The sequence below is a fragment of the Vigna unguiculata genome, chromosome 1 (genome assembly GCF_004118075.2).
Source record: "Vigna unguiculata cultivar IT97K-499-35 chromosome 1, ASM411807v1, whole genome shotgun sequence".
Classification (NCBI taxonomy): domain Eukaryota; kingdom Viridiplantae; phylum Streptophyta; class Magnoliopsida; order Fabales; family Fabaceae; genus Vigna; species Vigna unguiculata.
In genome coordinates, this window is record NC_040279.1 from 6829662 (window position 1) to 6841470 (window position 11809).

The 11809-nt window shown below is 32.3% G+C and overlaps 1 protein-coding gene across 2 annotated transcripts; it reads right to left on the reverse strand.

Annotated features, from left to right (window-relative positions):
- Positions 1-10230: 10230 nt before the first annotated feature.
- Positions 10231-11081, reverse strand: LOC114181837 (MLP-like protein 43). Of its 2 annotated transcripts, none has more exons than XM_028068444.1 (2): positions 10865-11081; positions 10231-10758 (listed from the first exon to the last, which is right to left on the reverse strand). In XM_028068444.1, the coding sequence occupies exons 1-2, from the start codon at positions 11055-11057 to the stop codon at positions 10478-10480; spliced, it is 474 nt and encodes a 157-aa protein (XP_027924245.1). In that variant the 5' UTR covers positions 11058-11081; the 3' UTR covers positions 10231-10477. The 2 variants fall into 2 exon arrangements, with proteins under 2 accessions (XP_027924245.1, XP_027924242.1); XM_028068441.1 differs by having other exon boundaries at positions 10231-10761.
- Between the last annotated feature and the right edge of the window lie 728 nt (positions 11082-11809).

Consider the following 11809-nt stretch of genomic DNA (forward strand, 5'->3'; position numbering starts at 1 on the left):
GCCACAATGGTAGCATTTTAGATGCTTCTTACTTTGAGACTTTGATCTATCGTGAGTTTAACTCCCACTTGCTCTGAACTTTCCACCATATCTACTTTTTTATTTTGCTTGGATTCTTCTCTAAAAATCTCTGATGACATCTATAAGACCCGAAAAATTTAAATAATTAAATAAATAAGTATTTAGTAAATGCGGGTAGTGGTAGCCTTTATGACATTTAATGTTAACTTTCATGACATGGAAAAGTATTAGCTCAAGTGGTTGAGAGTACTTGGTTATATTAAAAGGACTTGGGTTTGAGTCCTATGGGTGCCTATTTTGTGATTATTTGGATTGTATTATTTTATTATATGCTTAATCATAATGAGTGATTAGAAATTTCTAGACATATTGGAATTATTATGAAATATGAGTTGGTTGATTGGTTGTGCATTGGCTTGGTAATTGCATGGTGATGAGTTTGAACCTTGGTGAGAGTGAATTCATAACATCTTATTTTTGTATGCCTTGGGGATGCTGAATGTAAGTGCTATGAACACAGACAAGAGGGATAATGAAACTTAATTAGGCATTAAGGACCAATTAAGGAATTGATTGGAATTGAATTTTGTTGTAATTTAATTTAATTAGTTTTTAGGGCTAGTAGAAAAAGGGGGAGAAGAGGAGAATTTCGTGTGGCTGCCACCTAAGGAGTTTAGAACCCTAGAGAAATGAGTGAGGAGAGTGTGAGACGATTGGAAGAAGGTCTCAAGAGTTCAATAATAGAGTGAAGGAGAAGGATATTGGAGCAATTTTAGCGGAATTTCCAAGTAGGAAAAGCTGACTTTGTTGTTCTATTTTTCTTTACACATCTTTTTCAGTCATGAATCCTTGCATGCGTAGATGTTTCTGAAACCCATGGTCTGCACGAAAACTTTCTTGTTTTTCCTTGTTGGACTACTATTTAACGTTGAGGGTTACAGGTATAATGTTCTCGCTGTTTTGGTTGTAAAGGCAAGGGGGTACACCTTTTTCATGGGTAGTAACATTTTCCAACCTTCTTGAAACTTTGTGGGGTGGGTGTAGTGTGTGTTGTGTAGTTTGTTACATTCGTTTACCACAACGCTCGTTAGGATGCTATATGGATAAATCTGGGTATACATATATTTTGTTTTGTGGTGCATGGATGCAATTTTGTGGTGTTCTTGTTTTGGTTGATGCAAGAGTCTTTACTTTGGTTTCCATCTTTTTACATTTTTCATTATCCTTGCATTACATGACCGTTATTGAATGTATAGCTATGCATGGATCATGTTAATTTTGGTGGGTTTTCACATGAAACTTGCACCCATGCACCATGTCCTTTCGGGCTACGAGATCACGAAACCCTCACTTAATTTGGTGGCACAAAGTAGTATTCATTTGTAGCTTTTTTTTTAGTTCCAGTAGTTAAGCTTTTAGGTGCATGTTGCATTTGTGTGCATGGCCAATTTCGTTTAGTTATGGGATAGTTTGGGTTGTGTTTAAATTTTGGTCTTATTTGGAAATCCATACTTCTTTTACGGTGCAGTACCAATTTCATAAATTAGTGTAGTACTGTGGTGGGACCTACGGATGCACATTAAATTGAATACACTTTAGACCATGGGATTCATAGTCACATTAGTTTAGCCACATGCTCGCTTTTCACTTCATATCTTGGGATGCAAGGGGTTTATCTCTGTTTTTCATTCTTCTTTAAGCTTTCTTGGTTGGATGTTTTATGGGTGCATAAATCAAGACCTTTGGGGTTGAAAGAAAGGACATAAAACCATAGAATCTCATTGTGGGGGCGGGGTGGGAAATTCCTTCCAAATTTCACATTGCATACAATTCACGGTTCTTTACTTTTCTTATGCATAGTTCTTGCTCTTTCTTTTGTGATTGGATGTTAGCATGATTGTGGGGGCCGCTGTTGACTTTTATTTTTTTGGAGAACCATGGTGCAGACCCACGTAAATAAATAGTGTAATATAGCTTATGTTTTCCTTTGTTTATCATATATTCACGTAATGCATGAGACCTACTTTTTAATAAGTGGGACCACACACCTATAAATTCATTTTCTCTTTTCTTAACTTTGTCAAATATTTGTTTTTATTTAGGTGTCACATTAATATATGTTTTCTTACTTTTAACACTTGGTGCTGCCACCTACTTTTTCCTGTAACATTTTGGCTCTTGCTATTTTCACGTAATAATTGTTAAAAAATGTGGGGTTCTTTCCATTCTTTAGGCTTTGGGGTGGGGCTCACATGAAAAAATATTCTTTTAATTCGGTGGTGTATTGAATTTTGTCTTAAAGAGCTTATGGGTTTATATATATATATATATATATATATATATATATATATATATATATATATATATATATATATATATATATATATATATATATATATTATGTTAAGAATTATGTGGTAAATAATGTATAATAAAGTATTTTTTTATAGACTTTACCTAAATATGCATTGTTTATAGCAATGGTGGTATATGAAATTTTATATTTAGGAATATGTGAGTATATATATATATATATATAATAAATGAAACCAAGATATTAATATTGTCTATTAATAGGCAATATTAATATCTTGGTTTCATTTATTAAATATATATATATATATATATATTTTATCATAACTAATTAAAGTATAATTATTTTATATATAAAAATTATAAAAGGTAATGAAATCTAACTTATCTTGAGGGACCGCAACAAGGTATTCATAAATTTTGAATATTAATGTTGCTACGATTAAACACATATATTTTTATTCTAAAATTTGCATGCTTTGAGTGTTGGTTCATTAGGATCTGTGTTTTAGAGATGCATAAACCAGTAATTTTACATTATTATTGTTGCCTAGCGACGCGTGTGAAGCGCTAGGCAATTTCAGATACAAGGATGGATTACGTGAGGGATTCTATACAACTTTGGATGGAGGTCTTGATGCGATGCTTTGTTGAGGGCCTAGTTGCGAGTGTACCTTGTATTGGGATAACACGTGGCCACTCGAGGTTGTAGCCTGGTGGTTTTGGAAGTCTAGTGGATGTGCGAGATCGTGACTCGTACGAATGGGTGCCGAAAGATTGCCCTCCTCAGTGTTAGCAAACGAGTTTGGTAGTGTTGGAACAAATACGGATTACGATTCGTATTGGGGAACTCCACTTGGTTTGCGAATTGTGGCTGTGACAAAGTTATTCCCGCATGTGGACTATAGGTGGTGGCTTGTAGTCGGAGGGGCAAGTAGACACTCATGGCAGGAAGGATTGATCAACGTAATCATCAAAGAGTGTAGAATTAGGAGGCATCCAGAGGAAGATGTGAATGTTTGGGTCTGAGGTTTGGGGTGTATCAAAAGTGTTAGGGGTTTAAATTGTTATTGAAATGTACCTCGTAATGTATTTTTTATTTTGAGCTCACCCTATCTGTGTGTTTGGCGATGATCATGTAACTCGTTACATAGGAGTAGATGTTAATGCAGGTGAACACGTGGATACTTAAAGCCAGAGAGGGGCCAACATGGGGAATTTTACATGGACTTAATTTATGGATTTTTTATTGTTGTGTAATCAGTTACTAGTAATCGTTTTACTATTTGTAAGCGTTGAACACATTTATGCTTTTGGTTATATTTTGGCGCTTATAAAATAGTTAAAAATCTTCCCGCATTTTTGAGAAAGTAATTTTAATAAAGGCGATTCTTATTTATTTTTATCTTATTTTTAATGTTATATAAGTAATATTCAGCTAGGATGTTACAACATCCTCAAAGTCTAAATGCCTATCAATGTTGTAATTTTTTACGTTAATGATGAGTTGATCATATGAATCAGGTAAAATTTGTAGTAAAGCTTCGCACGTTCATTTTCAACTATGTTGTAATTTTCCACTGAAAGTTAGAAAACAACGTATTTAGATTGTTGTCGTGGCGTGTCACTAACGTGGACTCGGTTATTCAAAGAATATAGAGTTTAATTTTCAAGAATATTCTTGTGAGAAGTGACTTAATCTCATAGAATTTGATGAAAGTTTACCAAATCTCCTTTGTTAGTCATCTCCACAATGCTGGATAAAACCGCATTTGTCAATGCTAAGTGCAAATTTGCAATAGCATTATCATTCATTTCCTTCCGCTTTTGGTATGTGATGTCCATGGGTTTTTCTTCAATCGCTGCTAGACAATTGTCCTTTCTCAAAATTGCTTTCATTTGTCAGTTCCCATAATGACAAACTATTCCCATTAAACTTTACTATTTTATATTTTGTTGTCATAACTTTAAAACAGACTTATACACTTCTCACTATGAATAGTATCGTTTGTTTATTGGAACAATGGAGGTAGAACGTGAACCAATGCATTGGGTATTTCTAGGAAAGAGAGGTGACACGTTAAATACTAAGTGTTTCTTGGCCAAAACTTTTCTAGACATGCACTTTCACACTACCACATTATATCCACTAACACAACATTATTTTAATGACAATAGCATCACACACCACTATTGGGTATCAGATAATAGCACAAGTACTCACAACTAAAATAGAAGAAACAAAACAGATAATAAGCAAAAAATTATAATTTTATTAAAGAAAGAAAAATTACATATCCTTCTCCTTAGTCAAATGAATGAAAAAGAAGAGATTTTGGAATGATGTTCTTAAAGAAACACTGAACTTCTTTTATAACATGAAAAGGAAGTCCAGTATAAGTTCCATTGATGTGGGACTTCTCTTCTCAACATTAACAAAAGCAGAATCCATAGAAATATGAAAGTGATATTCCATAAACATGTCTAAATAAAGATAAAGCACTCATAAAACCATGCGTGTACATACTACTTATCCTAACTGCAGCTTAGATATTAAATAATTTGTAATTGCTTTCAACTCTACCTCACCTTTGGAACATTTGTCAGTTAAATTTATGGTCCATCGCTCTTGAATTTTCAATAGACACAATACACAATTAGCACTATAACAAGCAAAAACAACTCATAATTTTGAGAAACTACATCATTAAGAAGTGAAACCTCCTTCATCAGAGGTGATTTCTTGATATCTTTAATAACTTGATTCAACACTTATCTATCAGTTTCTATCATCGATTTTCCCTATCTTTAAGCTTAATAAACCTAACCACAATTTTGTTTCGCTAATTCAATTAAAATTGTTATGGAATGTCGAAAAGGAGCGGTGCTCACTCGTCGGCGAAAGATGGCGCCTCCAAGATATGCTTCTCGCCACGTTATTCCTTGTCAAACTTCTGCTTCCACTCCCTCTAATGGGAGAGATTCTAATATTGGCTTGGTGAAAGAGAATTGGAAATAGTGTGTTCGGTCTAAAGAGAGGACGAAGTTCACTCTGGAGATACAATACCAATGAGACATGAGCCCAACCACATAAGGCATTAACACCACTCTCAATCCAAAACCTTAAAGCAATATGTTTATGGGTCTTTATTCTTATATAGTACTCTACTTTCTCATTTCTAGCCCATGTAAGACTTAGACTCACACTTGAATTCCTAACACAGTGCGATAGTGATGAGTTATTCAGATAATAGTTTTTGGAAGAGGATATAGCCGAAAGGTGCACTGTTTTGAGCGGAAGCAATTTCGCTAATGAAGATAAACGAGATGTATGAGTGATGAAAGTGGCGAATGCAATGGTGCAAGTGCAAATGGAGAATGGAAAAGTCTGATTATGAAGGACAGAACGTGAGGAGTAGGTGTGGATGCAATTGGAAATTTGGATAATAGTGAATGAGAGAAGATAAAAAGTGTAGCAGAAGAGAAATATAAAGCTGCGTGAGAATCATGATGCGTGGGTAGTGTGTTCGTGTGTAATGTGTGTGATATGTGTGGAAGATGTGGGCACCGGAAGTGATGAAAACGTGATCCCATGGGTGCAGATGCGCAGAAAACCAGTTCTCATAGGTGAGTGAGAGAAGGAGTGACACGTGTGACCACCTAAATAGAGAGGATTTCGATTGAATAGGTGTGATATTGGCTGTGTGAATGGAGAATATTTTTTGAGGAGGTATGAAAAGAAAAGCATAGGAGTGAATGTGTAAGAAAATAGGTTTGGTCTTTTAAGATGAAAATGTGTGAAAAAAGAAAAATTAGGTGTGATGAGTGTTAAAAAAATTGGTTCCTTATTTTATTAACTACTTTCTTCTCTCAATTTTTTTTTTCATCATTATTCTCTACTAGATGTCAATTATGGCTATTCTTCGATTGATGTATTTTCACCAATGTCAACAACATTTTTTCACTTGAAGTTCAACAAGATTTTATTTGGTTCAAAGTTTATAGGATTTTTTTTATCCAAGCAACAATATTATTTTTTTTCTTCAAAGTAAGTCAAGAATTTTCTAATATTAATTGAGGATATTTTTCGTCATTTTTTCTAATGTCAACATGGAAATATTTTCAACTAACGTTGATAGAAATTTTGGCCAAAAATAACATTAACAAAAATATTGAAAAATAACCTTGATGTCAACCAAAATAGTTGTGGTTGACATTAGTACAAAATAATCTCAACATATCTCGATTGAGAAAAATCATTATTGATGTTAGTTAAGAAAATCTTCGTAGACTTCAACCAAAAAATAGTAAATATCAATGCCAATCGAAAAACATAACCAACCAATGGTTTTGAATTATTGAATAGTGTTAGCTATCAGTTTCGATCGGCTCGTGTCGACTTGTCTCAACCTACAACCTAGATCAACATATTTCACCATTTGGTTCAGGCCAACCCATCTGGGTCGTCGGCCTAGGTCGGCCCATCACGACCTTTCATCCTAGGGTGACCCGTCTTGGCAATTAGTATGGGATGGCTCATGTTGATCATCAGGCCAAACCGACACAGGTTAACTGTCAGACCGGACCGACCTGTGTCGGTTGTAGAACTTGGCCGACCCATTTTTGCCATCGGCCCGTACCAACATGTCTCGATATTCGCCCGTCTTGACCCATCTTGATTGTTGGTCCGAGTGGCCTGACCCGTCTCGGTTGTTGACCTGGGTCAGCCCAGGTCATCTTAGATTTTTTATATGTAAATTATTTTTTCCAATTAAATAAAAAAACTCTTCATTTCCTCTACTTAAACTATTTTCACATCAAGGTTCATGTATGGACTTTTCAATTTCCAATCTTTCTAATTAATTGATTTCACGTAACACGGCCATTTTAATTTCTATTCCAATTCAAGGATATTCAACTAATTCATTATGTGCAGCGAAATTCGTAATGCAACCCAAGATACAATCATAAAATTTTACCATATGTAGCGAAATACACAAAAATCCTTGGCAAAAAATATAATTAAGGTTCATGCCAATTTCATGAAAGAATCCCTAAAATCATAATTAGGCATACTAATTTGGGAAAAACTTAATATGAGAGAGATATCGTAATAGGGTAATCATACATACATAAATCATGATAGGATATTAACCTCAATTCATGAGAGATACAGTGATAATATGTTTTCTAATCTCTTTCTTGTCCAATCTTTGTTTCTCAATCTATCTTTTAACCTCTTTCTTTCTACTCTCGTACTTTCTTAATGATTTACAGTGAAATAACCTTGTGACTAGAGACAAAACCCTATTTCCTTATATTAACCAAGTCCATCAAATTGATTTTTATTTTATTTTTTAAACAAGGTTAAATCATTCCAGAGATCCCCATTTTTGTAACGAAATCTCAAGTAGGTTCCCTTCTTTTTATTTGACTCAATTGGGTCTCTATTTTGGAAAATTCGTTGCAATTCGGTCTTTTCCATTACTAGTACACTAACGGTGTTACCTATGTACCATGTGTCAACACGTGGTCTTTTTGATTTTTTTTAAAAATAAAAATTGCCACATGTCAATCTGACATTGTACCACGTGGCAGAGATAGTGTGATGTGACAGTGGCAGTGCCACATGTCAATTGAATGTGAAAAGTCTCAATATAGTCATGTATTTGTTATTTTGTCTCAATTTAGTCCAATTTTTTTTAAAACTGAATCAGTCTTAGTCCCTATTCAAATTAAGACAAGATTTTACTTTATATAATGTCACAATGATATTTTTTACAAAATTAAGTTTTTATTTTACATTGAACTTTATTTAAATATTGTTTCAAATATTTATATATCAATAATTTATAGACAAATGTTAGAGTTGCTTTAAAAATTAACAACTTTATAAATTGAATTGTAAAATTTTAAATAAATATATTTATTTTAAATTGTTATAAAATTTTATATTTGAATTTATAAAGTTTTTCTTTTTAAAACAACTCTAACATTTATATATAAATTATATATATATATATATATATATAATATTTAAAACAAAATTTAAATAAAATTCAATGCAAAATAAACATTTAAATAAAATTAATTTTGTTAAAAGTATCAATTATAATAAAAATACCATTGTAAAATTTATATAAAAAATAAATTTGGTATAGAGATGAAATTGATTCGGTTTTAAAAAAATTGAAACCAAATTGAGCTAAAATAACAAATACAAGGTCAGAGATAGATAGCAATTTTTATATTTAAAAAAAAATTAAAAAATCACGTGTTGAAACGTGACACATAGCTAACATCGTTAATATATACTGACGGACAAGACCTAATTGTAACGAATTTTCCAAAATAGAGATTTAATTTAGTCAAATAAAAAGAAGGGGTCCTACTTGAGATTTCGTTACTAAAATGGGAGCCTCTAAAATGATTTAACCTTTAAATAATAAATACATAAAAGTATATAATATACAAATAAAATGGGTGATACGGTAAAAATATTACTAAACTTAATATAAATAATATAATAATATACAAATAAATTTAAAAATTTTGAGGGAGTCGTGGCTCCCTTATGTCACAATAATAGTCCACGTGTGTCCATGAAGGCTTTGTTTGATATTTGACCGAGACTCATAGTATTATTTTTGGAAATTAATTAAAGTATTTTAATAGAACCAAATACACTTTAGTCTGATTTTAACCCACTTGAAAGGCAACTTTGGGAGCTTGGTCATTTTTTGGCCTTCTCATTTAAAGACCTCCTAAAAGAGATCTTAATGAAGGGCAAGTCCGGAGTGACCCATGGACCATCCGTCAAATTGAAACCTTTTACTTCGAAACTTCCAATCTACAGGTTTAATGTTTTTCAACTTTTCTCCCTTCGAAATGCTTCTTTGAGAGCAATGACAACGATTCAACGCTCAGGCTTCATCCCCATACTTCATAAATTCTTTGTTAAGTCCCTCAAAACAATGAAAAGCTTTTCCTTTATTAACACATCATTATACGATATTTTATCAAAACATTTCTTCAAAATAATTTCGAATCAAAACCACTTCATGTCGATGCGATCAATCTATCAGAGTACTTAGTAACATATTTGTTAAACGTTGATGAAGAACATTTGGCTGCACCTTCATATACTTAAAAATTCCAATTTTATCCTCTTTTCATTTTGACAATCTCAAGATGTTTCGAAATGTGCAACTGAAAAACAAATAATTGGAATTTATGAACAATATTATGGATACATAATCCAAAATATAATCTTTACAAATAAAATTCAGTGTAATGTTTTTATAAATAATTAATCTTTTAATACAAAGAGTATAATTTGGTTCACGTCAAATATTTGTTAATAATCCCTTATTATATTATCGTGTGTGAAAAGGACTAATTTAATAAAATAACAATAAATGATTACACCTTTTAGTATTACGTTAAATGACGTATTATTTAATTTAACGTCAGACTTCTTTAATATTTTACAAACTCACCATAAAAATGCTTATGCTTCTAAATATTACTTTAAGTATGTTGGTAGTTGATTTTCTTTATCAATTCCACTTATACATTGTACTTTAATCAAACCTATATATGTGTAATCATTTTTACTCTCAACAATAATATTTGCTATTAGGATTTAAATAAGTAAGAAAAGTTAAATTAAAATATTAGTCCAATGGGTGGAAGAGTATGGCTAATTAAGTCTTACTTTAAGAAGCACATTTTGTTGGTTGTACAAAGTTTTTCTTAGTATGTAAAAATAGGTTTAGTTTATGAGTTCTTTTTATTAATTATAGAAAGTTAATTTTTATTAGCCTGTCAAATAATTTATTTTACTCAGATTTTATTTTTGTTGTGACAATCTTGGTCGGTGGAGAATCTAGGTCATACATAAAAATAAAGAGAGATTTGAAACATAATTATAATCATAATCAAACCATAGTTTACAAAGACACAACATAAGTAAAGTAGGCACCCAACTCTTACCTATAGTCATGGTTGATGCAACTTATTAAGCTTTTAAGCTTTATAATTGATGGGATTATATATATTAAGCCACATAAGGCATCATTTTTTTTATTTTTTTATTTCTCATATAGCAAATATATAGCATAAGCCATAGATAATATTGGCATTATTTAGTTATGGTGGGTGGAGTAAGATAAGCACCAATTTCTTTGGTCATCTCAATTACCAATTCCAACAAGGTGTAAGGGTCAGGAGTGTGGGAATTTTGTTTCTCATATTCTAACACCCAATTCACAACACTTCCATCTTCCTTTGGGGTAGCTTGCCCTATAAACATGAAACTCTTGTAATGCCTCAATAGGTCACCATCTATGACCTTGAACTTCGTTTTATTGTTTTCTTTCTCTATGCCTTCAATCACCTCCTTAGACACACAAATTTTCCCATCTGCTATTCAAAATAAATAAAAAATAATGTACTCTTACGATGATTGAGTATATAAATACTTAATTAACGTTTGCGTAAATGAAAAACGAGGATAAAATTCACATACCGTGTAAATAGTTCCAGGAGATGATGGATCCCTCAGTACCCCATTCACCTTTATGAATTTCAACAGATTTTATTTTTTGAGGTAAAATGTTGGCAATATGGTGTGTCCTGTTGCATAAAACATCATGGAACTCTTCTGCAGAAGCCTTGATATGCACATTGGCTTCCACCTTTTGAATTTGGGAGTTTGCCATATTTGCTTTACTCTCAAGACACACAAAATTTGTGGAGAATGTAGCTGCATTTATAGTTGTCAAAAAAGAAAATCAAGGATTTAATAAAAATATATCTGATATCTCTAACCATGAAAATTATTAATTAATATGTTTGATGGTAAGGTTGAAGGAATATCTTTCATTGGAGATGTGATCAGAAGCACCACTTTCATGAGCATCTTCTTTTTCTTTCCGGATTCCAGCAATGCGGGCTCACATAGCAGAAAAGGGTGATAATGATCAAATATTCTGGGGAAAATGTAAAAGAATAAAGGTGGTTGATGTGCAAACATGTTTAACTAGTCGTAGTTTTAAAGGTTTATGACGATCATTCTAAGCAAAGGCAAAGACAACATCGGTGATAAGTGACAACAACGTCAATGAAAAAAACGATTAGACAAAGAACACAGTGGTCCACAACAACTTTGTAAAGAAGAACAAAACCACGTGGAGAAGAGCAAAAACGAGCAAACAGTTTGCAGTAGAGTTGTCGGATTTGCATAGGTTTATGGGAAAAGAAGAGAAGGTGAGCACATAAATGGTGAGCACCAAAGCTTTATGTTAGATGAAAGTTCATTGCACTCCAGATGATTTTTTATTAAGTGTTTGTAAAACAAAGTCTGAAACATAATTATTTTTGTCTTATGTATTAGATCATGGTAGACACAAGTGCTTTATTTAGCCGACGAACACATAACATTTTGCATATATTTTTTTGTTTGATAAGTTAA

Coding starts and splice junctions, on each gene's coding strand:
- LOC114181837 (XM_028068441.1), bottom strand. CDS start 11,057: ATGGCAAACTCCCAAATTCAAAAGGTGGAAGCCAATGTGCATATCAAG. Junction 10,762..10,864: donor CTCCTGGAACTATTTACACG/GTATGTGAATTT, acceptor TATTTTGAATAG/CAGATGGGAAAATTTGTGTG.